The sequence below is a fragment of the Trichosurus vulpecula genome, chromosome 7, assembly GCF_011100635.1.
Source record: "Trichosurus vulpecula isolate mTriVul1 chromosome 7, mTriVul1.pri, whole genome shotgun sequence".
NCBI classification, from domain to species: Eukaryota; Metazoa; Chordata; class Mammalia; order Diprotodontia; family Phalangeridae; genus Trichosurus; species Trichosurus vulpecula.
The window spans coordinates 1932234-1960053 of record NC_050579.1 but is presented as its reverse complement, the minus strand read 5'-3'; the positions used below and the strand labels follow the sequence as shown (position 1 = coordinate 1960053).

The following is a 27820-nucleotide window of genomic DNA, read 5'->3' as shown; positions in this document are numbered from 1 at the left end:
GTCAGAGGCAGAGCTTGACCCCAGGTCTTCCTGGCTCCAAGGGTGACTCCGTCCTGTGGCATGTTGCCTCTCACCTAGGCAGAGCTAGGCAGAGTTTACCAAACCGTCTCGCCGTCCTGCCGGCTGCTTCCCCACTTTGGTCCACCAAACCTGAAAGGAGAGAGTGTGTAAACCCCGGGGCTTGGCTTTGGCTAGTGATGTCTGTCTATCTGTCTGTCTGTCTGTCTGTCTCTCTCTCTCCCCCTCTCTCCCTCCCCCCCCTCCCTCCCTCCCTCCCTGTCTCCCTCTCTCCCTCTCTCCCCCTCTCCCTCTCCCTCTCTCCACACACACACACACACACACACACACACACACACACACACACAAATTTCTATATGGGGCGATCCTTGTTGTGAGAACACTCTCTTGTGCTAGGGGCTGGCGACATGCCCCAAAGTGAGTCTAGAGCAAGGGAGTTTTTGGAGGGAGAGAGTATGGCTCTTTGAGGACCAGGAGGTGGTGTCACTGTGAGCCTGGCAGGAAGGCAGGGAGGGCATTGCTAGGCTCGGTGCGGAGAAGACGGTTTGTCTGGAACGCTGAGTTTGTGAAGGAATCCTGGGCTTGGAGCTGGTCGGGACCCCAAAGGCCATCTTGTCACTTTACAGATGAGGGAACTGAGGCACAGACCAGCGAAGGTAGGATTTAAACCCAGGCCCTCTGACCTAAACCCAGCGTTCTTTGCAATGTATTCTTCTGCCTCCAGAGTAAAGGAAAATGAGGCTGGAAAAATCAGAGAGCCCAACGGTGAACAGAGGGCCTTGAATGCCAGAACAGGGGATTTAGGGAGCTTTGAATTGGCGAGGGGAGAGAGGGGAAGTGGGTGTCCAGTCCTGTGGCTGCTACGGTAATCACCCAGTGGGAGGGAATGAAGGCTCACGGCACCAGTGTGAACAGAGAGAAAAGAGAGAGGGGAGGTGGTATCAGGCAGGCCTGGCATCTGATAGGACATGGGGGATAAGTAGAGGGCAGAGTCAAGGAGGATTCTGAGGTTCTGGCTGGTGGGGATTGGGAAGATGGGAAGAGAAAAGTTAGGGAAGAAGGAGAATTCCCTTAGGAGTCTGAGATTCCCAGGAGAGTCCCGGAGGAGAGGTCTGCCAGACGGGGGCAGGGCATGGCTGGAGAGCAGACCATCGATCAGGGATGGGTGTGTCGATGGGAGACACGCCTCAGCATCCCCTCTCCATCACTGGTGCAGCCAGGAAGGAGACCAACAGGACGACCAGCCCCTTGGGCCTTCATGCCACAGCCCTGTCACTTCACCGTATCTGAAACCCTGAAGCCCTAACTATTGATCCTAAATAAGTCATGAAGGAGGGACGCTAATGTACCTGTGGTGCACCAGAAGCCCTCAGCCTGCAGATCATGCCTCCCTGCTCCTGGGCAGCTGATGGCAGTGTTCTGAAGGCTCAAGTTCGAATCCGGCCTAAGATGACACTAGCTGCGTGACTGTGGGCAAGTCACTTAGCCTTTGCCTGCCTCAGTTTTCTCGACTGTACAATGAGGATAGTAACATCTCCCTAGAAGGGTGATTACTTACCTAATTACTTAGCTTTGTCTGGTTTTATTTGTGTTTGTATCCTCAGTGCTTCGAACGGTGTCTGTCACATAGTAGGCTTTATATGAATGCTGATTCCCCTCCTTTCCCCTTCCTCTTGGTATAAGGAGTGGAGAGAGAGGGTTCAAACCTATGATTTCATTAGTGTGAGAAACTCCCTATATGGAAAACTCCTTCCACCAATGCAGGTTAGCAATTTCTGTCGATGTCAATAAGCGTTTATAAAGTGTCTGCTCTGTGGCAGGCACTGTACTAATAAATAAAAACACACTCCCTGTCCTAAGATGCTTATAGTCTGATGGGGAGAGGCCACACACAAAAGGAAGCTACAGAGAGAACAGGGAGAAGGTGCCCTGCATGGGGTCATGTTGGAAAACTCCAAAGATGTCCCAATGCGGTGAAGCCAGTGGAGAAGGGGGTAAGAAGCCAGGGCTGGGCCCCCTCTTCCAGTGGAGGCCCTAGAGCCAACAGCCCTATCCTCCTGGAGCCAACAGCCCTATCCTCCAATCCAAGGGGCAGAAGGTGCTGACAAGGTCTGAGGACAAGGCAGGGCCGGATAAATGAGTTTCCTGGGGAAGGAAGGGATGATAGAGAGGCCCAGAGAAGTCCCAAAGCAGATATGATGGTGGAGAATTTCTTCTGGGGTTCGAGAACAGCTGCTGAGGGCGATGAGAGGTGACGACTCACCAAGGTTGGCTTCACAGCCATCGTGTGAACCCAGGTCCTCCTGACTCCAGGCCCAGCCCTCTGTCCCCTGTCCCCTCTCATTTTGTACTTTGGAAGTTGGATCTTTAAATTCAGGTATAAGATTTTACCTTTCTCCTCATGAAATGTCATCTCAGCACTCTAATGTGTCAGGAGCCTGACATCTCTGGCATCTGAAGTGGTCCTTCCCGTTCATGTGTTGTTCACAGGTGGATAAAAGTGGGTCGTTATCTAAGTCACTGATAAGATTGCCAAGTTCAAAGCCAAAGGCAGGCCCCTGGGGTCCTGCCCTAGAGACTCTGGCAGGGAACTTCAGCCACTCCCATACCCATCTCCCAGTGCATGATTTTCTAGTCCACACCTCTCTCTTTTTTCCACAAGAAGAGCATAAGAAACTGTGTTAAGTGCCTGGTTAAAATCTAGATGAATAGTCTGTGCCAATCTGTGCCAGTCCCCTGACCTTGTCAGGGAAGGAAATGAAGGGACTCCATGAGCTGTTGGTGACAAAGCCTTTGAAAACCGCCTCCAGCCACTTGGACGTGGAGAATTCTCCCAGAAATTAAAGTCCAGCTCCCTGGCCTGCAGTTGAAAGAGACTGTCTTCCCTTTCGGTTTTTGAGAAATTGGATGTTTGCCCATCACCAGTCTCCTGGCAGCGCTCCCACCCTTTGTGACCTTTCAAAAACCAGTCATAATGCATTGTTCAGGAGTCACGTTGGAGAGCTATTGGGCATCAGCATGTACTTCATATAAACGTTAGTAGTTGTGATTGTTATTTGGGTCAAGCAGCTTGAGTTCCTCCAGGGCAGCAAGGTGCCCTCATATGATTTCCTCGTGTATTTGGGGCGTCGATTCCTTTTAGTTGTGTTTGTACTATTCTCCTGGGCTAGACACAGCAGAAATGGAAAGGTTGGGGAATGGGAGGGGGAGTATCTCTGCCTTTTCTCCACCCTCAGTCCCTTCTGCCTTGAGAAGTGGTCCTTTCTCTTCTTTGATCTCTTTTCCTTAATTCAACTTAAAGAAAACAAGTTTGTGCTATTCTTAGCTTTCCTCCCTGGCCTCAGCTCATTTTGAGCATTAGTGATCTTGGGGCTGTCATAGAACATCGGTCACCTTTCTGAACTTATGCTGTACAGCCTGCCTTTGCTTCCATCTCCGTGTCTTAAGAATCCCTTTCAGTTGGTGAGAGTTCCCTGTGTGTCCCCATCAGTCTTTTCAGATATCTCCGGTTGTTCCTCTTCAGAATGGCTGTCTGTTCTTTCTGAATTCAGAGTTTCCTTCTGGGTAGGATCCCATCCCACCTGGATTGACTTTGTGGGTAGAATTTTAGTCTGTAGAATTCTACCTGTCAGTTCTCTCCTTAACGAGCATGCACATTAGATTATTCCTAGCTTCCCAACATGGTTCTATCACAAACTCTGAACTGTGTAGTCACTTCCCCCGGGTTCTCATGCTTTCTACCCCAACAACCAGTTTGTTCTTGTTGGTGAAAATCAGACTTGTTATAGAATTTCCCACTTTCCTGGTTCTTCCACTTTTCAGATAGGAACTGTCTTGGGCTGAAGGAAAACAAACAGCCAGGTATCTGAGTGATCAATGGACGCTAGTGTCATACCCTAGTCTGTACTAGTGATCTGTTTCCCAAACTCTTCATCTGTTTCCTCTGTCTAGGAGGTCACCAATCAACCAACCAATCACCATGCACGTATTAAGCTGTTATCATGTGCAAAGCGAATTATGTGGAGGCAGCTTGGTGCCTCAGTGGGCAGAGCACTGGGCTTGGGAGTCAGGAAGACCTGAGTTCAAATCCAGCCCCAGATACTTACTGGTTGTGTGGCCCTGGGCAAGTCCCTTAACCTCTGTTTGCTTCCATCTTCTGGAGAAGGAAATGGCAAACCACTCCAGTATCTCTGCCAAAAAACTCCACGACAGTGTGGCCCATGGGGTCGTGAAGAATCAGACACAACTGAACAACATACGCAAAGTGCTGGGGATGCAAAGAAAGGCAAAAGCATGGACCCTGCCCTCAAGGAGCTTATATTCTAATGGGGGCCATAACATGTAAATAACGAGGTCCATACAAGGTACTTCATAGAAGATAATCTTAGAACGACAGACTTTAGCCGCCGAAGAGGCTAGGAAAGGAGGCCTCCATTGACCTTCCCCCCCACCCCACCCATTGCATTTTGAAAGATGATTTCCAGTCCCTGGATTTCTTCTTTTAACAGTGCTGCTTGCCTCTTCTATTTCTTTTAAATACGGTACATACAAGGTGTCCCAGAAGTCTTAGTGTCGTTTTAAGCTTTAATAGCCTTAGGGATACACGCGTTTAACAACTTAAATCTGCACTGAGACTTTTGGGACACCCTCTACCTCCAGAAGCATAGTCTAGTAATGAGTCTCTTGCCCTCAAGTTTTAAAGATGCCTGTGATGCCGGATTTGTCTTTTGCATTTGGGTCTCTGACTGTCAGAGGGGGTCCATGCACCAAAAGAGGTTAAAGATTCCTTCCCAACTCTTCTTCTTGCCTGGTGGATATATACATATGCAGTTTTCTTCCTCCCCCTTCCTATTAACTTTAATTTTTTAAAAATTAGATTTGTAAAACACTTCCAGGCCTTATTAGTTAGATATCCTTGTGCAGACCAGGCATTGTCGTATTTAAAGCAGAGGTCCAGAAATCCAAGTATCATTCTCTTCATGAGCTGTCCTCTTCCCAAATCTTTTTCCTCCTCTGAATCCATTTCTTTCCATGGGTAGCCATGGTGCCTTCAGGTCTTGCCTGTGTTGCTGGTCTTTCTAGGGAACCCATCAGCTCCAGGCTATCTCAGGGGCTGAAGGCTCTCTCCCTCTCTCCCTGCTGCGGCTGCTTGTGGTGATTCCTGGAATTCTGAGCTCTTGGCCAGACCTTGGCTGGGGAACTCTGTCCGCACAGACTTGAGCTTGCTTCTCTGGAACTTTGATCTGCTGCCAATGTAACTTTTTGGGGTTCTTCAGAGAAGATTCTCTTTAGACTTCGTAACTTCTCCTGCAATAACAGACCAGGTGAGGATTGCCTCGAGATTTCTTCTCTGTTCACTTTCCTCAGCTTCGAGATGAAAATGGAGGAAAGGAGATGGAATCTGGAAACATTATAGTGTTGTCACAGTCAATGTTTAGTGTTAGGATGACAGGACCCTAGAGGCAGAAGGCACCTCAGCAGCATCTAGCCCAGCCCAAAAGCAGAGAAGGTAATAAAATAATAAATTAATTAACTAATTAATAAAAACTTGGGTGTCATCCTCATTTCTTATTGCTTGTGGCAGTTAGGAGATTTTCCCTTCACCAGCAATGTCTATACACTTTAAAGAAAATTGTTTATTATAAGCAACAGCATGGGGACGGGAATGAGGGGCTTACCGTAGGACCAAGACAGCCTCTGCCTCTGATCCTTACTGATTATAAGACCTGCTTTTCCTGCTGTTGCTGTTCAGTCATTTTCAGTCGTGTCTGACTCTCCATAACCCTATTTTGTGGGGGTTTCTTGGCAAGGTACTGCCAAGCGTTTGCCAGTTTCCTTGTCTTACTCATTTCACAGATGCAGAAACTGAGGCAAACAAGGTTGAGTGACGTAGCCGAAGTCACACAGCTAGTAAGTGTCTGAGGCCAAATTTGAACCCATGAAGATGAGTCTTCTTGGCTCTAGGCCCAGCATTTTATCCACCGTACCACATAGCTGCTGTAGGTAATTCTTACGTTTTAGAGAAGTTAGTATATTGGAGCAGGGGTCTCTCCCCTGAGAATTCTCTGTGCTAATAAAAGCACTAGTCTAGTCTTTATCCCTAGCCTAAATAGGGCTCTTATATTCACCTATCAGAGAACTAACTCTGATTACTAAGGCCATTCAGCTCATTTATTACCATGGAAAAAGAAGCTAGAAAATGAGCCATGAGACATCGGTTGGACATTGCGAGAAGGGCTTGCAGGTGTCCATACAGTAGAGGCGGGAAGGGGGTGGAGGGTGTCCACTGTAAGCCAAGAGGTCTGAGGAGTTGGGGATCATCCCTTTAGCCAAGCCCCAGAGGTTTCCAGTTCAGTTCAGTTAGTGTCAGAATTCTTCAATGGATCTGTGATCTCACTGAGTTGGGAGCTTCCTACCAGGACACAGATCCCATCACCCCCTGCCTTGGTGACGGATGGACCTCTTTGACTCCTGTCACTTGTTGGTTCTATGTGGCGGCCTGTTGAATTCATTGAATTGCCTGAGAGAGCTATTTGTCACACCGAGGCAGGCCGGCCACAAGAATGGCCTTGCCTCCCGGCCTCTGTCGAACCAACTTGTCGGGCTCTTTACTCTTTGTCGGGCTGCGACAGATTCCTCTTCATTTCCCCAATCTGTCTGTGATCCAGAGACTTCTCAGGTCTCCTTTCCTTGTTTTTGTAACTCAAAGCCAGAGCTGTTTTATGTTAGGTAAAAACACTAGGAAAAACAAGACCTTTCCTTTTACAGGCTAATAGGAACACCAGTAATCTTTCATTTCTGTAGTTAGTTATCGTACAAACAGCTGTTTTCATTTGCTCTGCCTCAGGTTGTATATTGAGCAGGATGGGAAGATCCAGTGGCCTTTAAGACAGCCAGCCTCATTGGAGCCTGTCTGGAGATGGTTCGTTAAAGACACTGGCTGCCTCCTTTGCCTGATGTTCGACTTAGGCTGAGGCTTGTTCCAGCACTAGGGGATCAGGGGGAAGGAGGGGGGGAGTTCTGCAAGATGCACATTCGCCTTCCTTTTGTATATTAGGTCTTTTCCCTAGTGTGAAGAGATGCCTCACCCTTGTGGGAGAGTGGGGGGAAGAGGAAAGGGAAGGAGAGAGAGGAAGAAGGAGGAGGAAGAGAAGAAGAAAAGGGGAAATGGAAGGGGAGAGAGGAAGAAGAAGAGGGGAGAGGAGAGGAGAGGATTGGAGAGGAGAGAGGGGAGGGGAGAGAGAGAGAGCGAGCGAGCATTTCTGTTTCAATTGAAGGTAGTTTTTGTTCGCTTTGAATTAGTTGCTCAATAACCTTGCCTGTCCTTGGTGAGCTGTGGAAGAAAGAAGCTGGCTTTGAAATACACTGCTTTCCAGAGTCACAGGAAAGCAGGGTATGTCCAGTTCTCCCTGCCTGGACTTGGGCTTCTCAGCTACCCTGAACTGAACCATAAGCAAGCATCAGGCAGAGGTCTTTGTTTAAGATCTAGCAATGCATAAACTCTGCTGAATCTCCATATAGTAACCAAGCATTGCTTATTAATTTGCATTAAACCCACGGGGGTGACCCAATTGTGTAGACAATGGCACCTGGTATGTTGACCTTGGCAGGGTGGCAGTTTTGAATAGCTCTCACCAGCATCCCCCCCCTTCCATCAAGAGTAACCTTGTTGAGGGCCGATGGATACTGGTTTCCTTTGGATTCCCCAGAGTTATTATATGTCTTATTTACTAGACTTCCCCTTTGTGGACTTATCAACACTTCCAGCTAATTTTTGCCTTGCAGTGAGGTTTTCTATAATCCAGCCATGGAGTAGGCTCTTCAGGTTATCAGAGATTCAGTGCTAGAAATGACCTGAGACATCATCTAGTCCAGCCCCCTTATTTTTACATATGAGGAAACTGAGGCCCAGAGGTATTACATGTCTTGCTCCAGGCCACATAAGTAGCAGTGAGTGTCTGAGCCAGGATTCTTTAACTCCACACACAATGAACAAAGTCACCTGTTGGGGTCCAGATGGAATGGTACAGTCTTCCACTTGTCTCTGCCTCTGTCTCTCTCCGTCTCTCTCTCTTTCTCTCCTCTCTCTGTCTTTTCTCTCTTCTCTTCTCTCTTCTCTTCTCTCTCTCTCTCTCTCTCTCTCTCTCTCTCTCTCTCTCTCTCTCACATTTTCCTTCTCTGTAAAATGAAGGGGTTGGACTTACGATGTCTTTTGCAACTGTCTATATCTTATGATTTTTCTGCCTCTGGGCCTCAGTTCCCAAATCTGTATAATGACTAGCTAGCTCTTGAGCTAGGCTCCCAGCATGTTGAAAGGCAGCCAGCCAAATTCTCTTAAGGAAAAATTCATAATTGGCACTATCTGGGATAGGCCAATTTCAAAATTGTGTCTTATTTTGACTGACGCCAAACTTGTTTGCAGATGGATTTGTGTCTGTTGGCCTGGCCTCTGGATCCAGTGATTCCTCACTTTCATGGATATGGGTTTTCAAAGGGCCTCGTTGGAGTACTAACAACCAGAGGGACCTCACTTCACCCAGATGCTGAGGGCTTTGGTGAAAAACCTTTGCTGCCCTTTTAAAGTCCAAGTACAAGAGGCCAGGAAAAGCTGCTTTTCCCAGTTTAGAATTCTGAAGGTTTACTTTGAGCAGTAATCTAGAATGTTGCTGCCCTGTCATATTTCTTTTTATAAAAACAGAGAATCTCAAAGCCCCAGAATCACAAATCTTTCCTTGGCTTCTTGAAGCGCAACCTGGCTGGGGATGGGAGGCAGCATGGGCTGCTTTTCTGTTCCATGTGGTACTTTGGAGGTACCTCAGGGAGCCTACAGCCAGCCTCCCCTCTGTGCTCTGTCCTTTATGATGGCCTAGACTTGGTCGCCTTGTTTCTCAAGGCCTCCTAATAAAAGCTCCTCACTTTAAGGATCACCGTCCTCTTCTGCTCCTCTAAGTCCCCAGAGTGGTGGGTTGGGAGCTTGGGGTGGCATGGGTTGGGTGGTATAACTGAGCTGTGTCCCCAAGGCGCTTAGCACAGAGCCTGGCCCCTGGGAGGCACCTAGGAGATGCTTTGTGATGGAAGGAGGGAGGGGGCCTCTCTGCTTGAGTATATTCACACTAACAGACAATGGATGTGGCGTGGAATTGATAACCCAAACAGTAGTAGAGTGGGCCCAAAACAAATACAACCTGTGTTAGTGGGTAAAGGTTGAATTGGAAGGGGGTGGTCATAGAAGAACTTTCAGGCCATGGGGAGGACAACATAGAGGACTTTCCAATAACACATGATGGCGTCTGGCTTCCATATTTATAGTTAGGCTTGGGATGGACCGTTACTGTTGGGAGGGTCGCACATGAGTGTCATCTGGCGATTGTAGCAGGAAGCCGTGTGTGTGTGTGTGTGTGTGTGTGTGTGTGTGTGTGTGTGTGTGTGTGTGTGTGTGTGTGTGTGTGAGAGAGAGAGAGAGAGTGTGTGATTTGTCTTATTTTCTTTCTCAAATGTGTCAAGGTGATGAAATGGGCGGGGGGCAGGGCTCAGTGAAAAGACCTGGGCTCGAATCTCACCTCTGATGTCCGCACTCCCTCTGTGACCTTGGGCAATTACATAATCTTCCCGATCCTCAGTTTCTTTCTCTGTAAGTTGAGGCAGCTGGCTACTATTGCTCCGAGGCAGCTCTATTACCCTGTGCTAGCTCCATAATAGAGAAGCCTAGGATCATGTATTAAAGCTGGCAGAGACCTTCCAGTCTGTCTCATCCAACCCTCTCTTTTACAGATCAGGAAACTTTGCCCAACTGTTAGTATCTGAGGCAAGATTTGAATTCACATCTTCCTGACCCCAGCCCAGCACTTTATCCATTGCACCACCCTGGGGTGCAGTTAAGCAGGGGCTGGGGGATGATGCCTCACAAAGATCTGGGATCTGCAAAAAGCCCTCGGGATTTGGCCATTCCAGGTCCTGGGGACCTCTTCCAGCTGTGGTAAAAGCATTGTCTTCTAGCTGTGTGGGGAATGAATGAAAAACCCACATCCTTTAAGCTCTTACTTTGTGCCGGGTTCTGTACTATCTGCTGGGGATACAAACACAAGCAGGAGTGCGCATTCTGGGGTGAGGGGGACAATAAAAGGGCAACAATTAGTCACCTGTGGGGGAGGGATCAGAACAGGATAAGGGGAGAGCTCTCCAATCGGAGCCTGGTACCCTGAGGTCTTCTCTATTTTACCCCTTCGGCCGTTCTGATTTACTAAGTCATTTCCATTGTGTCCCACTCTCCACGACCCCATTTGGGGTTTTCTTGGCAAAGACACTGGAGCGGTTTGCCACTTCCTTCTCCAGCTCATTTTATGGATGGTGAAACTGAGGCAAACAGGGTTAAGTGACTTGCCCAGGGTCACCCAGCTAGTAAATGTCCGAGGTCAGATTTGAACTTGGGTCCTCCTGCCCCCAAATCCAGAGGTCTGTGCACTATGGCACCACCTAGCTGCCCACACCAAGCAGTAATAAGTAATGACCAACCATGGATGGGAAACTCAGCTCATGGAACCCTGGAACTCTGCCCATGACAATGACCCCGGTGGTCATCTGGTCTGCTAGTTGGGTGTTAGTGATGTTCTGTGACCCCCAGCTGGGAACACGGCCCTCTCTGAGCTCATTACCTTTTGATTTGTCCCGGTCAAAGGCCATTAACATTCGATTTAAGCATCTGGTCCGGTGCAGAGTAGATCCCCAGGACTCAAGGTCAGTAATGCTGAAGGCCTTCCTTCTCTCCTTGTCTCCTGACACTTGGCCTCTTAGGTGACATCAGTAGCATCATGGTTGGGGGTGAGCAGCCTTCGGCATCATCCAAAGACAAAAACGGGGAGGGGGAGGACAAGGAGACGCTTCTTCCAAGCCCACTTGTCACCACTCACTCGGGTCCCTTTTTAAGAAAAGACTTCTTTGTCTGGTTTACTTTCTGTGTCTGTCCAAGCACTGGCTGCCAGTGCCCTGCTGAGGAAGCAGATTTCAGGACCTACTTAAGCTGACTGACATCTGTGCCACAGGCTTTGTCTGGCTGAGGAAGAGGTTCAAGGCAGAGGCTAGTTTTCTCCGTGCAGGCCGGTACATGAATGGAGGCCATCCTTGAGCTGGTTCATTCAGTCGTTAGGACATTGCTGACATGGCAGAGTAATCCGGACTTGCTTGGATGTGCGCATATGTGGGTGTTGCCCAGGCCTAGACACGAACAGATAAGACTTAAATGGCTGCTCAAAGGCAGGAGGGTCTTCACCTCTTTTGTGCTGTGGATCTCATTGACGTTCTGGTGAAGTCTTTCTCACAATTATGGTTTTCTATGCATAAACCAAAGTACGTAGGATTACAGAGGAACCAATTGTATTGAAATGTAGCGATCAAAATATTTAAAAAACAAACTTCCAGATGTCACGTTAAGAACCCTTGCTTGCAGGGAACCTGGGAGATTGCTGCAGGCTTGAGCCTGACCTTGAACGTGACTGGCACCGCTATTTGACTCACCTTTATCTGGGTGGGGATGAAAAGGAGCTTGGTCGCTGGGCTCATCCTGTTGTGGAGCATGCCTTTTAATGAACGCATAGCGCTTCAGACCTCAGCATTGCTGCTAAGGGTGGCCAAAAAGAAGAAAGGAAAGAAAAGAAACCAACTTCTGTTTTGCCTGTTTCTTTCCCCCAGGAGCCTCCAAGCTCCTCGTGGACAGGAGCTGCATAGCTCTAACTACTTTAGCGTGTCTCACGTGGCATCTAACAACATGTTAAGGCCATGGCACCGTCGCCACTGTCCAGTCATTTCAGTTGCATCCAACGCCCCGTGACCCCAAATGGGCCTTTTCTTGGCAGAGACACCGGAGTGCTTGGCCATTTCCTTGACAGATGAAGAAACTGAGGCAAACAGGGTGAAGTGACTTGCTCAGGGTCACACACAAATTCCAAGGCCGAATTTGAACTCAGGTCTTTGTAACTCCAAACCTGGCACTCTATCCCCTACACCACCTAGCTGCCATGTTACTACAATAGGGAGAAATAGTAATAATAGGAATATGGAATCCTATTATGTGGATTTTTATTAATTTTTATCATAATTGTAATTATGTTTTATAATTTAACTATAACAAATAAATAAATTATAAATAAAACTATAATTTATAATTTTATAATTAATTGATTATTAATAATCTTATTATATGGAATAATTCTATGGAATCCCAGTGACCTTCTAGTCCAGCTCCCTCCTTTTACAGCTGAGGAAACCGAGGCCCAGGGACACTAAGTCATCTGTGTCGGTTACCTAGAAGTTCCTCCTGGTCTGCGATGGGCCAAGCACCGGGCTAAGTGTTGAAGTGACAAAGAAAGGAGAAGAGTCCTCCTGTCAAGGAGCTTGGGGGCTGCTGGGGGAATGTCACGCAAACACTGCACACAAACAAGGCGGGCACAGAATCAAGTCTTATGCTAATAGTCATCACACCTAACTTAGATATAGCGTTTGCCATGTGGCAGGCGCTGTGCCAGGGGTTCTACAACTGCCATCTACCCTGGAGGTAGGCACTGTTATTCCCCCATGTTACAGATGAGGAAACCAAGGCAAACAGATGTTCAGTGACTTGTCCAGGATCACACAGCTGGTAGGTGTCTGAAGCCGTATATGAACTCGGGCCTGGCTCCAGGCCTAGCCCTTTAAGCCCTTCAGAGGGAAGGCACTGAGGTTAAGGAGGACTAGGAAAGGCTTCTTACAGAAGGTGGGACTTGGGCTGGGACTCCAAGGGAGTCCTGGATGCTGGAAGTCGGCAGAGAGGAGGAGGATATTCCAGGTCTGGGGGTTGGCCAGTGAAAACATGGAGTCAGGAGGAGGCCGGCGTCACCAGACCACAGGTGAGACAGGAGACTGAGTGGTCAGTGGTCCGGAGGGGCAGCATAGGAAGGGCTTTGAAAGCCAGACAGGGCTTCATGAGTAATCCCTGGATGGAACAGAGAGCCACCGGAATGGGGGGAGTGACAGAGCCAGACCTGGGTTTTAGGGGGATCAGTTTAACAACTGAGGGTTAGAGAGGATTTGAATACAAATTCTCGTCTCAAAAAAATGAGTCCTAGCTCTAGAGTTGGACAGTTAGGGGGCACTGTAGTGCCCAGAGCACCAGGCCTGGAGTCAGGAAGATTCTTCTGAGTTCAAATCTGGCCTCAGACGCTTACTAGCTGGGTCACCCTGGGCAAGTCACTTAACCCTATTTGCCTCAGGTTCTTCATCTGTCAATTGAGCTTGAGAAGGAAATGGCAAACCTCTCCAGTATCTGTGCCAAGAAACCCCAAATGGGGCCCTGGGGAGTCGGACACGACTGAAACAGCTGAACAATAAAGAGCTCTAGAATCTGAGGACCTGCGTTCAAATCCTACCTCTGACAATACCTTCTCTGACCTTGCCTCTAATTGACCTTCGTAGTATCCGTTTGTGGATAGTTGTTGGCGTGTTGTCTCCTCTTTTGCCTGAGCTCCCTGGGGCCGAGGACCGTTCTCCTTGTTCACGTCTCCCGTGCTTGGCCCGGCACCTAGCACACAGTCAGCTCTTAATAAATGCTTTTTGCCAACTTGATTGAACCTTCCTGGGCCTTGGCTGTAAAGTGGGGGAATTGGGCAGACTCGGGCTTCTGAACCCGAGGCCCAGGAACTTTAAAAATACGTATGTTTTGATAAAACTATCTCAGTGTGATTGGTGTCCTTTGGGATCCTCTGCATTTTATTTTATGCATTTAACAACATGCATTGGAGAAGGGTCTGCAGGCTTCCCAGCCTGTCCTTCTAGGGCTCAGGGCATAAAGAAAAGAAAGATCCCTGACCCAGACACGTCAAGGTCCCTCCATCTCTGGTTTATGATCCCGCTGACAGAGGCCTAATTTCTCCCATTTTAAAGATGAGAAAACTGACGTTCAAAGAGTTTGTGATATGGACGTGGTCACACAGCTCGAAACCAATCAAATGCATTTGTTAAGCACCTGCCCTGGACCGGGCTCTAGGTGACTAGGGTTACGAGTGACTTTCATTCTGCTGGAGGAAACCAACCCACCCATGGAAAAGTCAATATAGGATGTGTCACAAGGACAACACAAAGTGCTTCTGACGGGGTTCCGGGAGAACTATTGGGGGAGTTGGGGAAGGCTGAAGTCCACCTGAGGGAGGCAGCCCTTGGGCTGAGGCTTAATGGGGACTGGGGCTTCCAGAGTTAGAGGAAAGCGTTCCAGTCACAGACGTGTCACGGTCAGATTTGATCTTTAGGAATTTCAGCTTAATCATCATTTGAAGAAAGGAGAGGCTAGAGGCAGAGAGGCCAGTTAGGAGGCTGTTGCAATAGTCTAGGTGGGAGGGGATGATGGCCTGAGTTGGGTAGAGAACAAGGGGAGGGATATGAGAGATGTGGAGAGGTAGACAATTGACAATGCTGATGGGATATTTGGTGTCAGTGAAAGTGGAGGCCTGGGCGTAACTCCTAGGTTGTGAATCTGGAAGAATGGACAGAAATGGGGAGTAGGAGGAAGTAGGAGGGAGTTTAGGAGAAAAATGAGTTCTCTTTTTGAACTTGTTCAGTTTGAGATGCCCATGGGTCATCCAGGTGGAGATGTCCAATGGGCCAATGGTGATGGAGGGCTGAAGCGAGGGGGGAGGGAGGGAGGGAGAGAGAGAGAAGAGGGGCAAGATGTAATGTGGGGATTGAACCTTGGGAGCTGAGGAGATCATGAAGGGGACACATGCAGAGAGAGCAGAAGAGGTGGCCTAGGATGCCCACACATCATAGGACGCAGATGAGAATCCAGCAGAGGCTCCTGAGGAGCCATCACATGGGTGGGAGAGTCTCCAGAGAACACGATTCTGAAATCCCAGGGAGGAGAGAGTACGCAGATGCCTGGGGCAGTCAGCAGGCAGTCTGTAGGAGAGGCTGAGGAATGTGTAGAAAAGAACACTTAGGGGTTAGGCAAGACCTGCCTTCAAGTACCTGAGGGACTGCCCTACCAAGGAGGAAGCAGACTTTTTGAATCCATACCAGAGAAAGTCATGAGGAAAGATGCAGTTTTTGCCCACAACCTTTCTTTCCCATGTGGAACTGGAATTGACCTTGTGATCTGAGCTCTGCGTCAGTGGAGTGAGTCCCCTGGAGAAGCAGCGACCTCCCCAAGCAGCGGATGGATGGAATGTTGGGGAAGTCGTGGGAGGGATTCCCTGTCGGATAGGAGTAGGGATTAGACACCTCCAAGGTACCTTCCAACTTTGACCTCATGAATTAACACTGGAAAGCGGTCAAGTTTCAACATTTGGTGCTGTGGTTAATGCTGTGCCATGAAAGCATTCATTGGTCTAGAAATTAACTGTACTTTTTCTGTTTTAGGCGGAAGCCCGGCTCGCAGCCAAGAGAGCGGCCCGAGCTGAGGCTCGAGAGATCCGAATGAAGGAGCTGGAGAGACAGCAGAAGGAGGTAAAGAGCTTTAGGCCCCTGATGTGGCTTTGCTCTTTTGGGGGGGTGGCATTTCTCAGAGCTGCCTCTTCTCAGCTGGTCTGTCCTAGCCAGGCCTGGGTTTGCACTGAATTTATTCAGTCTGAATTCCTGTGAAATGAACCCCAGGCATGCGTGTAATCAGTCACGCCAGCAGGACCTTGCCAGGGCCCCTGGGGCAATGGTGTAACTCCTGAACCCCTAGCTCGTCCCCACACACACAGCCACAAGCTGAACACGGTTGTCCGGCCCCAGTCCCTTTCTGTTTCCTCTCGGAGGGGCAGCCCATAGTCAGTACTGCCCACCCCAAGTCCTGTGGGCAACCTCGAGGGTGCCCTCGACATTCCTGATAGAAGTGGTCTGTGGGGATAATGCCAGAGAAACACACAGGTGCTGCCTCTCTCAGGTAAAGATCATCTTGGGGACTCCAGGGAAACTGAGTTTGGGCCTGCAAAAGGATGGGTGAGACTTTGGAATATGGCCTAGTTTGGGGCTTCCATTCTTGCTAAGGATCAGTCATTTCAAGCAGTAAGTTTTGACTGAGTGCTGTGTCAGTATTGTATGTGTATGTACATATATGTACATACGTTCACATGTATGTGTGCCTACACGTTACGCATGACATCTTACAAATCTTAGTAGTTCGAAGCTTTTAAAGCTTATACTTTGCTGCACGCACATATGCGTTCATGTCTATATGTCCATGTATGCGTCTATAGTTAGAAATGTGCGCATATATATTTCTATGTGTGTGTACACGTACTTCTCTCTCTCCCTCTTTCTCCCTCTCCCTCATCCCTCCCCCATCCCCCCACGTACACATACTCAGAATTTTTCTGAGATTGGAATCAGAATAAGTGAGGGGTGACAAAGGCTGTGACAGAGAACCCCCACAGCCTTGCTCTTGAAGGGCCACATCATGTCAACCTCCAGCCCAGCATTAGGGCGAGGGTCTGGGCCTGCGATGTCACTGATATAGGGAACTCCCAGAAGAGGAAATCCCCTCTACCAATGCATGTCGCCACCCTCTCTGCCACTGGGCAAGTTCCCTGGAGCGCTTTGAGGTGAAGGGGCCTGCTGGGCCTTGAACCCAGTTGTTGCTGACTCCAAGACCAGCCCTGCCCACTAAGCCACACTGCCTCTTGTACTCCTACTTTTGGAGTAGGGCAAGGGACCTGGGACTGGACCTGGGATTTCACTGGTAGAAGAAACTCCTGGGTGAGGACAGCCCTGCAGCCTGTGCGGGTCTGCACCTTCTTTGCTGTTTATAGCGTTGCCCAGAGCACTGAGGTTAAGTGACTTAGCTTGGGTCACACAGCCACCCTGTGTCAGGGTGAGGCTTGACCAGAGTTCGAGGACAGTTCTCTGGGAGATGTGTGTAACAGAACTGTTTAACCTGTAGCTACTCTTTTCACACGGCTTTCTCCCTTCAAAAATCACCCCTGTTTAGGGAGACCTGAATGGACTCAGCTCCCAAAGGTGCTTTTCCAAGTAAGCCATTTGAAATTCAGAATGCATTTTCCCACTGGATTGGGGTCAATGGGGGTAGTTAGGTTCTAAAAACCAACCCACAAAAATACTATTCTACATTCTGGCCGAAGTGAACTGGCCTGCCTAGAACCCACAGCGAATTCTGAGATTGTTGCCAGTGGACCAAAGAGTCCTCTGATGCCTCTTTGTAGCAGGCTGGGTTTCTCTGGGATCCATCAATGGTTCCACCAAGCTGGAGAACTCCTGAGCACAGGTGTAGTAACCGACTTTGCTTGCTCTCTGAGGGCCAGCCTCACTGAGTACATCACCAGAAGCCTGGCTTGGCAGAGACGGATTCTTTGGCCAAGACGGTCCCTGAAACCCACCCCCAGGATACAAAATGGCTCTCGGACCTGTCTGGCTGCCTTCTGCTAACACAGTAAGAGTGGACATAAAGAGTGCCCAGCCACCTTCATTGACTGAGGTCAAGGCCCAGGTGAAATTCATCTGGAAGTTCTGGAGGAACCAGCAGGTGCTAAGCTGGGTCAATGTCAGTGAGCTTTCCATATTCATGGAGAATGGCAGAGATGCTTGAGGACCAGAGATGGGCAAATGTTGGCTTTGTCTTAGCAAAAGAAAGACAACAGAGTCTTTACACTATAGACTGGCAGTTTGCCTTTGCTTCCTGGCCAAAGTCTTTAATGGGAATGGTTTGCAAGTATTTAGAAAGGTCAGTAAAAGCCATTATGGCTTCATCAAGGGCAGGTCATGACCTGATAAGCCTCATTTTTTAAGAAAGGGAGTTGGTTACTAGACTGGTAGATGAAAGCATCGCTGTAGAAATAACCTACCTGGATTTCTTTGAGGTATTTGATGGTTTCCCATGTTATCCTTTTGTCTCAAGTTGTGAAATGTGGGCTAGTTGTTGGTACAGATGGATGAAGCCCTGATTGGTTGAATGACCACACCAAAGAGTTGTCACTGATGAGTCAATGCCAAGTTGGAGGTCTCTAGTGGAACACCCCATATGTTCCAGCATCATGCTCTTTAAGTTGAGAGGTCTCTTAGAGGGGGTTACCTAATCTGGCCATCTCAACTTACAGATGAAGAGCTGAGTCCAAGAGATTAAGTGGCTCGCTCACAGTTAACATAGGTTGTGAGAGGCAGACCCAGCATTCCAACCAAGGTCCTCTGGCTCCAGATCCAACATTCTTTCTACTGCCGATCTCTCCTGGGCCTAGGTGGTCCAACATTTTGATCAGTGACTTGGATGGCGAGAGAACAGAGCTTTTCAACTTTGTAGACAGCATAAAGGTGTCAGGCAGAGCTCACACTCTGGGTGAGAGCTGAGACCTCAGTAGCCCAGACCAGAAGCTCAGTATCAGACATGGCAGCCAGAAAATCACATATGACTAAGGAAAAGGGAATGAGAAAGAACAGAACAGGGAAACCGAGAATCTTGGCGAGCATCCTAGGGATGTGGAGCTGGAACTCTCCAAGCCCACCCCTCATTTTACAAGAATTGCAAAGTGCTCTTTCTCTCTATACACACACACACACACACACACACACACACATAAAATGTATCTTTCTATATTTATACAGGAAGAGGAGAGAGAATATTTCTAAACACATTTTATAGTTCTTTTAAGATTTGCAAAGTGCTTTGCAAATATTATCTTATTTGGTCCTCACAACAGCCCTGGGAAGTAGGTGCTATCATGAGCCTCATTTTACAGACAGGAGGCAGGCATGAAGTGACTTACTCAATATGGACCACATCTAGTAAGTGTATGAGCTGGGATTCGAATTCAGGTCCAGCACGCTCTCCACTGTGCTATCCAGCTGCCTCAGTGGCAGATCAGGCCCAGAGAGGGTGTAAGGATTTAGGAGGAGAAAAACCGACCATAGTCTGTAGATTGAAATTCATTGATTTCAGTGTAAAAGTTACTGTGCAGATTCAGATTCAGTTGGAGGAATTCTTGGTCAGTGTTATTAATGAAACCTTTAGCCAAAATGTATTTTAAAAGAACATAGGGTCCTGCCAGGTTTATCGTTTATGGATTTTTAAAATGGATTTGGAAGAGAAAAATGCAACATCTCAGGCTCTTCTCAAACCAGGAATCTCTCAGTAAGATCACGCCAGATTTCCTGCTAGACTCAGTCACTACAGTGACTTTATTCAGCAATCCTGGGGTCATCAAGGTCGCGCTTAGCATCAAACAGAACCCCCCAATGTAAGCGCCGAGTGGCAGAGGATGGCCAATGCTAAGTCAGAACCAAAGAGGTTCCCCCCTGTTGTTCACAAAAGCCCATGTCTCATTGGAGCTGAAGCCCAGAGCACCCCGGGATCTTCTCCATGAGACCCATGTCCATAAAGGAGATAGGCTCCATGATTCACACAAAGAGAAGCCAGGGAGCCTTGCTAAGGTTCGGGCACGCAGCTGCATGGCCTCCATGGAGTCTGCCCATTAGGACTGGTGTCTTGGACAGACACTGAGCTGAGTCCACAGCTAATGAGGAATAGAAGAGCTGGCTGGGCCATTTGGGAAATTCCATGGCGGGACCCAGCCAGAGCAGTCATTGATTTCTCCTAAGTGTATGTATATTCTTATAAGTGTTTTAGTTTTCTCCAAATGCCTCTGACCATCCTGGGGATATTCAGCACAGGATGTTATTAGGAAGTCCTTGAATTGGCCTGTTTGCCATCTCCTCCAGCTCCCTCTAGTTCTGCTCTCAGGGCCACGCTGTTCAGGTTGATTTCTCCTCCAGATGCTTGATGCACAACCTGGGCCTCTTCCTGTCCAAACATCCCCAGTTCTTTGAAGCGGAGCCTTGAACGACATGGGAGCTCACTTTAGACTGGGGCCTCCTCGAGGGCAAGGACTGTCTTTTGCCTTTCCCTCTATTTTCAGTGGTTAGCACCCAGCCCGGCATACAGTAGGTGCTTAATAAATGTGCATCAATGAATAGAAGGGTGGACTGGGTTGAAATGCCAACCTCCGAAGTTTGTATTTTGTCCTGAGGTCAATAGGGAGCCGTAGAAATTTACTGGAGTGATGTAGTCAGACTTGAACGTTAGGAAGATTAATTTTGACAGCGCTGTGGAGGCAGGATCTGGAGTCCCATGAAGAGGCGGTTACAACGTTGTTCAGGCTGGAGGTGATGGGGACTCAGAGACAGCATGAGCCTTCTCGACTGACCTTTCTACTATTGATTACTAGAGGGCTTGCGGTTCCCTGGAACACCCAGATCTTTTTCATGCGGACCACTGTCTGACCAGAATTCCCATCTTGTGCTTGGAAAGTTTATCTCTGAACTCAAGGGCAGAACTTTAACGAATCTCATCTCGTTAGATTCCAGCCCGTAAAGTGTGTGTTGACCATCCTGCCCAGCTATGTGTCATCTTCAGATCTGATATACACTGATAAAGACAGGAACAGCATAGGCTCAAGCATAGATCCCTGTGGCATCTCACTGGAGACCTTCCACGTGGGCATCAAACCATTTTCCAACCTCATTGCACTCTGGTCTGTTCCCCACCGCTCTGTCGCAGATAGTACAAGAAAGTTTGTCAGATGCTGTTGCTGAAATCTAAGTAGATGATGTATACACAGTTCCTATCACAGAAAGGAAACGGTCTCATTCTGCCATGCCCGCTTCCCGGGGAAGCCTCGCTATCTCTGTGGTCGCTGCTTCCCTCGTATGCACCCCTTGCCAACACCCTCTTTAATGATCAAGTCTGACATCTGCCAGGAATCGGTCAACCTCACTGACCTCCGGTTGCAGACTCCATGCACATTCTCTTCCCTTTGTGGAAAACCAGGACATTTGCCTTTCTCTGGTCCTGCGCGGCCGCCCTTCCCATAACCCTTCAGCGCTCTCAGTGGAGTCCCCCCTGCGGGTTCCCTCAGCAGCCCTCGGGCTGGGGGCCTTGAGCTCATCTCGGGCCCCTGAGGGCCCTCTTCCTCACCTTGGGCACCAGCTCCCTATGGGCCACGTTGGTTCTGACCTTTCCAGCCCAGAGCTCATTCTCCTTGACCGAGAGCAAAGGCCAGTCGCGAATTGGACCATGCCGTCACCTCTCGGATCTCGCCATCCCTGCATCGCTCTCCAAGGCCACTTGGGAGACGTGGTGGCACCCTCCAGGTGCCTGATTCGTATCCAGAGGGACAGCTGTCAGAAGAACTTAGCCCCCGATTTGGCGGCCCAGCCAGTTTTGGTAGCGGGGGACTCAGCCTCAGGCTTCAGCTCTCGTCTCCGATTAGCGGTTCTCCTGGCAGGTGGTTTCGTTCGCAGGTGCAGCCAGTGAGTTAGGGCCTGTGGGGAATGAACGGCAGAGACACGGAAGACCGCGTATTTTGGCTTTTGTGGTGTGCTGAGAACCGTGGTGAGGATTCGTCTCAGGCTCTGAGAAAGGCAGTTATTGAAAACTTTACAAAACCAGGACAAATTACATTATATGTAGAAGATGTATTTAGGCTTCAAATGATGTAATTAGATGGTGGGGACAGTGTAGACAGCAGCATGCGGTGCTGGATAGAGCTCTGCTCTTGGAGTCAGGAATACCTGCTAGCTGCGCGACCCTAGATGGGCCATTTCACCCCTCTGCCTCAGTTTCCTTACCTGTGGAATGGGGATCCTAAGAGCTTACGTCCTGGGGTTGTTGGGAAGATCAGAGGAGATGACACTTTGCAAACCTTAAAGCACTATATTAATGTTATTATTTCATTGATCTGGGGAACTCCCAGGGAAGGAAGGTCCCTCTCCCAGGGCAGGTCAGCACTCTCTCTGTAATTTATAGCCTCAGAGAGTCGTGTGGGGCATTGAGCATTGAAGCGACTTTGCCAGGGTCACAGAGCCAGGACAGGGGCGGCTCGAACCCAGGTCTTCCTGACTCTGAGGCCGCTATCACAGCACCTTACTGACTATACAGGAAAATGTGTAGTTTTCAAATTCAAATTCAAAATCCTGCTTCTGGCAGAGTGTGTTTCAGAGGGGGATATTTAGAAAGAATTGAGCCCCCCACCTCGGCAGACATCTCCAAAGGGGCTCGCCCCCCTTAAAAGAAAATGCCCCTTTTGGCCTTCAATGGAAAACCCCCTAAATGCATTTTTCTGTTAGCGCTTCTTATTCGTGACGGAGCCAGAAGCAGTCACTGGCTTCTTATCAGCCTGGTGACATTAAAAAATAATCACTCTTAAACAGCTAGGAGGCACAACAGACCGAACCCAGGGCCTGGAGTCAGGAAGACCTGAGTTCAAATCCTGTCGTAGACACAGTTTAGCTGTGTGACCCTGGGCAAGTCACTTTACCTCTGTTTGGCTCAGTTTCCCCATCTCTAAATTGGAGATAATAGTAGCACCTTCCTCCCAGGGCTTTAGGGAGGATCAGGTGAGAGAAGAATTATAAAGCGCTTAGCACACAGTAGGTGATATATATATATATATATATATATATATATTTTAATACAGCTAAATTCTTAGCCATTTTAAAAACCCTTGCTCAGTAAGCTGTCGAATTGGAACAGAATAACCTCGGATTGTGATCCCTGGCTCCATTTCCTTGATTCGGGCTGAGGACACTTACTAAGAGCTCAGAGACTATTGAGTCTGACCCGCTCAGTGACTTAGGCCCCTACCTAGAGCTGGAGGGCGCCGATCAGCAGCCTTTGGCAGTAGTCCAAGTGAGGGATTGAAAAAGGGCCTGATCTGGGCCTCACATCAAGAAAGCAAAGGGGGGCTCAAATAACAGCTTCTAACAGGTTAGATTTGTGTTGTGTGTCAGGTTTCTTATTTTTCAAATGAACAGATGTAGGCCACGAGGATGCTGTTGAGACTCTTCCTGGACTTTGGGTCACATGGCGTGCAGCCCCAAATCTGACACAGGAGATTACTCCTGTGAAGACCGCCAGCCCCGTGAGGCTGCCCAGATGTCAGAGACCATTGGCACGAAGCGCCCTAGGCCATGGAACACAGGCGTCTTTCAATACCGTGGTACCTGAGATAACCTGTAAGCCAAAACACTTTGCCCTTTTCAAAGAGGGAATAAACAAAGTCCTGGCAGGGTCACTTTCTTTTGTATTGTCCTTGGGAAAGGAGCCTTGGAAATGTTTTTGAGAACCTGTAGATAAAAGAAGTATTTATTAGAGATCATGACAGGAGGAAGAATTGAGCTCTTGTAGTGCATTGCCACACAGATCAAGAGTTGAGCAGATACACACATATTAGCCTCCATTTCCCTGGCAGATTTGAAAATAGTAGAGAGCTTCATTTATTTAAAGTTCGTGATCATTTTGCGTTTCACCATAAGCCTTGTGCGTTCCAAGCCTTGGATTCTTCATTCTTTGATATTGTGTCCCTGGTACCTAGAAGGGTGCCTGCGCATAGTAGGTGTTTAATCAGTGCTTCATTTTTTTTAACTGCCTATTCACTGCCACCCTACTTCCTTGTCACTGAAAGGCCTATATTTGGCGATGGCAGCGTATGTATGACATTTATATGTATGTGACCCCACACAGTGGTTAAGAGGAGTCACAAGGATTGTTGGTCAGCCTCCTGGGGAAGAGCCGTTTTGTTCTGCCTTGCATAGGCAGGCCGTGGTCACTGCATGCTCCCAGGCAGAATGTCTTTAAATTCAGTGGCTGGCAGACTTAACTCTTTGCTGCTTAAATTGTTGCTACGGTTTGTCTGCCTATGTAAGTTTCCTTTAAAACAGGAGTTTTTAACTTGGGGTACGTGGGCTTAGGAGTCTGTGGATGGACTTAAGGGAGTCTGTAAATTTGGATAGGAAAAAATTCCATCATGATTGTTTAGGTGTTTCAGTCACATCCGACTCTTCATGACCCCATTTGGAATTTTCTTGTCAGAGATTCTAAAGCGGTTCCTTCTCCAGCTCACTTTACAGATGAGGAAACTGAGGCAAACAGGGTGAAGCAACTTGCCCAGGGTCACATGGCTAGTAAGTGTCTGAGGCTAGATTTCAGCTTGGGTCTTCCTGACTGCAGACCTGGCACTCTATCCACAGTGCCACTTAGATGCCCAGCCTTTGGTTACCTTGGGTTTTTTTGCATTTAAAAACAGTATTAAGAGTAGGGGTCTCTAGGCTTCACCTACAACGCACAAAAAAGGGCAGATTCCCGTGTTGAGGAAGGACCACCAGGGAGTAAAAGCAGTACTCTTAGGAGGAATAGAGCCCTTGCACTGCCCAGTTCATGGGAGGTGTCCATCTGAGTCAATCCCTGTACAAATTTTCAGAGGGCCGTAGACAACAGAGGGAGTCCAGTGGAGAAAGAACATCCAGGGCCCCCGAGTGGTCTGGAATCATGTAATGGGGAATAAGGCTGTCTGGGAAAATGGAAGAAGTCGTCCCCCCCACCTGGCTTTGTAGGAATGGGTCTGGTTAGGTTAGTTTACATTAGAGGAAGGAAAGCTAACTTAGATGGGGACTAGCCGAGCCAATTGACCACTGACATAACTTAAATTAGCTGCTCCCAGATGCATCAGTACATGTCTGAGACTTGTGATCTTTAAGGGTGGCTTCTTGGCTTATGGACCTGACCCATGTCTACATCTCTGCACGGACTCACTACAAAAGTGGAAATGTTTTAGGTAGCTATGTCAGTGCAAGAAAATATGCCATACTTATCCTTTTGGTATTCATCTTAAGAGAGGCAGGGAGGGCTGTATAGTAAGCTGAGAGCTGGCCTTGAAGCCACTAGAACCTGGGTTCAAGTCCTACCTTTGACACATACCAGTTGTATGATCCTGAACAAGTAACTCAACCTCTCGGTGCCCTACACAACTCTCTAAATGAGGTGATAAGTTGCAGAGAGATGCCTACTTGCATTGGTAGATGGAATGTCCTCACCTGGGAGTTACCTATCACAGGTATCCTTGTCCTCCTCTTCTACTTAAATCCAATTGGCATACTGAATGCTCCTCTTCTGCTTCCTGTGGCCTGCATAAATCAGAACATTATAATGTCGCCCCTCTCCTTCACATCCTGGTTATTTGCTATACTCGAGTCTAAATATCTTTTTGGGATTCAAAAGCTGTTTGGAAATCTGAGAAATCACTGGATTTGATCCTTGCTTGGTTTGGAAAGGCATCCCTTGGCATTAGAGAAGGTGCTTTGCAGTTTGGGTCCTGGTAACGCTTTGGAGGGGAAATGAAAAGAAACTTCGCCCATGAGGGTTAACACCTGGCTCAGCTGAGCGTCTGCTTGAGAAAGGGAGCCTGAGAATCCCCCGAGCCCCCTAGAGATTCCAGGGAGCTCTCCAACCTCCAGGGTGCTGATCAGAGTCCAGTGGAAGGAGGTCCTTGGGGGAATGATTACCTCTTGAAGCTGGGCTGAGATTCCTTCAGGAAAGCGGAATTCCACCGATGTCTTTTTTTCAGAGTGCTGCCATTCTTCCTGTTTGTCGCCATTTCTTCCCTGGGTTACGTGTCCTACTTTGTAAATGACGTCAACTTTTGTTTCTTTCTTTTGTTTTCCTTTCTCTTTCTCCTCTAGATCTATCAGGTTCAAAAGGTAGGCTTTGCTCGAGCATCGCTTTTCTGACCTGCATGTGCCTTGTGTTCCTTGCTAAGGCCCTGAACACCTCTTAGAAATAACTTCCTTAACCCAAGACACACAAAAGTTTATGCTGAATGTGCGAGTTGCTTTGAACCCGGCCCCCAGTGTGGGACTGTTTTGTTTTATAAAATAACAGCGTAGGGATTTCTTTGGCATTGTTCCATTCAATCGTCACAACAGCCATGAAAGGTAAGTATGGCGGGTCTTGCTGTGCCTTTTGACGAGTGAGGAAACAAGGCCAAAGATGTTCTACTGGCATTTAGCCAGGCTGAGACTTAGGGTGGGTTATTTTGGGGTTTTGTCCCTACCAGCCGGATGCCCATACCACCTCTTTGGGCCCATTCCTGCAAGACGAATTTCTGAATAATTGAATTCTTTTGTAGAAATTGATTTTCATCGTAAAATTGAGAATTCATAGCCCTAGGACGGCTCACAGCATCGCAGTTACTGCAGCAAAACTTGTAAAAATCATACATTTGATACACAATTCTTGGCAAAAATTTGTCACCGTATAGGAACCATGAGAAGTCTGGGTGACATTTCTGTCTTGTAGCCTGCTTTAAAGAAAGGGGAAAAATAAACCCAGCACCTCAGAGCCTGAAGGGACTGTGGTCTCCAGTCGTGAGGGGAACCCACTTTCTCCTGATGCCTCCTGTCCCAATTTGTACAACTCTGTAAGGAAATTTCTCCTTGTATCATGGTGAAAACTGCCCCTTGCTTCTTCACATGTTCACATCCCTCCCCAAGCCTTCCCTTTTCCAGGCCAAACATTCCTAATTTCATAAACTGATTTTGGGGCATGGTTTCAAGGCCCCTTTTGAGCCTAGGCACCCCTCAAGGGGCCCTTCAGATTATCCACATCTTTCCTAAAATATGACCCCCAACTGAATATGGTGAGGGCTCCACATTTTCTCACCAAGGAAGAATACAGCAGGACAGGCGCGTCCCTCAGCCTGGATGTTCTTCTGATATTAATTAACATGGCCGAAGCTTTCATTTGCTTTTCTGGCTTCCACAACACTGCTGGCTCACAATGATTTTGCAGTTTGCCAGACCCCCTGTATCTTTTCACATGAACCACTGTCTAGTCATTTCTCCCCCATCCTGTACAAGTACAATTGGTTTTTTGAACCCTAGGGTAATACTTGACATTTATTCTTGTTAAATTCCTTTGTGTTAGATTACATTCACTGTTGTCATCTGCTTCATTGATTTTTTTTGTTTCCCATTTTTATCATTCATTTTATTGGTTATGCCTCTCAGTGTCATCCACAAATTTGATAAGTCTGCCATCACTTATCCAAGTTATTGATACACATATTAAACAAAATAGGGCCAAGATCAGATCCTTGTGGCACTCTGCTAAAGACCTACCTTCAGGGTGACATCGGTCCACTAATCAACACCTTTGGTTTGATCTTTCAGCCAGTTCCAAATTCACCTAATTGTCTTTTAGGCCACCAGTGTCAAAGATGAGGCTTAAAACATAATTGGGAAATACTTGACAAAATAAAAATACAATAAAACCATTACATCTTAAAACTAAGTCACCATGCGGCCCTCAGGGACCCTTATGTAGGGATTGATAGTCCCACTTGAGTTGGAGGCTGATTGAGGCCACGTCCCTTGATCTTCTCCCAAGGACATTGTGAGAGCCATTGGATGCTTTGCTGGAGTCCTGGTGGACTCTCTTCAAGGCATTCCTTTGATTAACGAATCTGGTAACCCTGTTCAGAAAGGCGGTGAGCTCAGTCTGGAGTGATTTGTTCTGGATGCACACATGCTGGTTAGGAGCCATCACTCCTTCCTTTTGTAGTGAAAAGAAAGCTGGATCACAGTTGTGCTGCATAGTACTTGTATGACCTGGGCCACAGTCATAACACCATCAATTTAGCTGAAAGAACAATCAGCTAGAAGGGGCCTAAGATCTCATCTCCTTCATTTTGCAAATGAGGAACCTCGGGCAAAGAAATATGAAATGACTGGCCCAAGGTCACACATTGTGGTAGTAAGTAAGTGTCAGAGCCAGCATCCAAACCTAAGGTCTCTGATTCTAAAGTCATTTTACTACTCTGGGCCTCAGGGGGAAAGGAGGAGGTTCACCAAAAGGTTTCCAAGGTCCTGCCCAGTTCTAATCTGATTTGGTCAGGAACTGAAGCCAAACTTTACAGAGGATCCTTTGAAAAATCCAGCCCCTTTTCTTACTTAAAAATCAGGACATTTGACCCTCCCCTCTCCTGTGGTACATCATATGTTCATCTACCAACAGAGC

At 48.0% G+C, this 27820-nt stretch overlaps 1 protein-coding gene across 19 annotated transcripts in view; it reads left to right on the top strand.

The window, feature by feature from the left end:
• LRRFIP1 (LRR binding FLII interacting protein 1) overlaps positions 1-27820 on the top strand; it is a 196769-nt gene that overhangs the window by 92572 nt on the left and 76377 nt on the right. For 14 of the 19 annotated variants that reach the window (XM_036769027.1, XM_036769026.1, XM_036769025.1 and 11 more), the window contains exons 2-3: positions 15397-15483; positions 25486-25503. In XM_036769027.1, the coding sequence (XP_036624922.1) occupies positions 15397-15483; positions 25486-25503 (105 nt within the window). The remainder of the gene's footprint in view (positions 1-15396; positions 15484-25485; positions 25504-27820) is intronic. The other 5 variants (XM_036769028.1, XM_036769029.1, XM_036769022.1 and 2 more) reach the window with 1 other exon arrangement.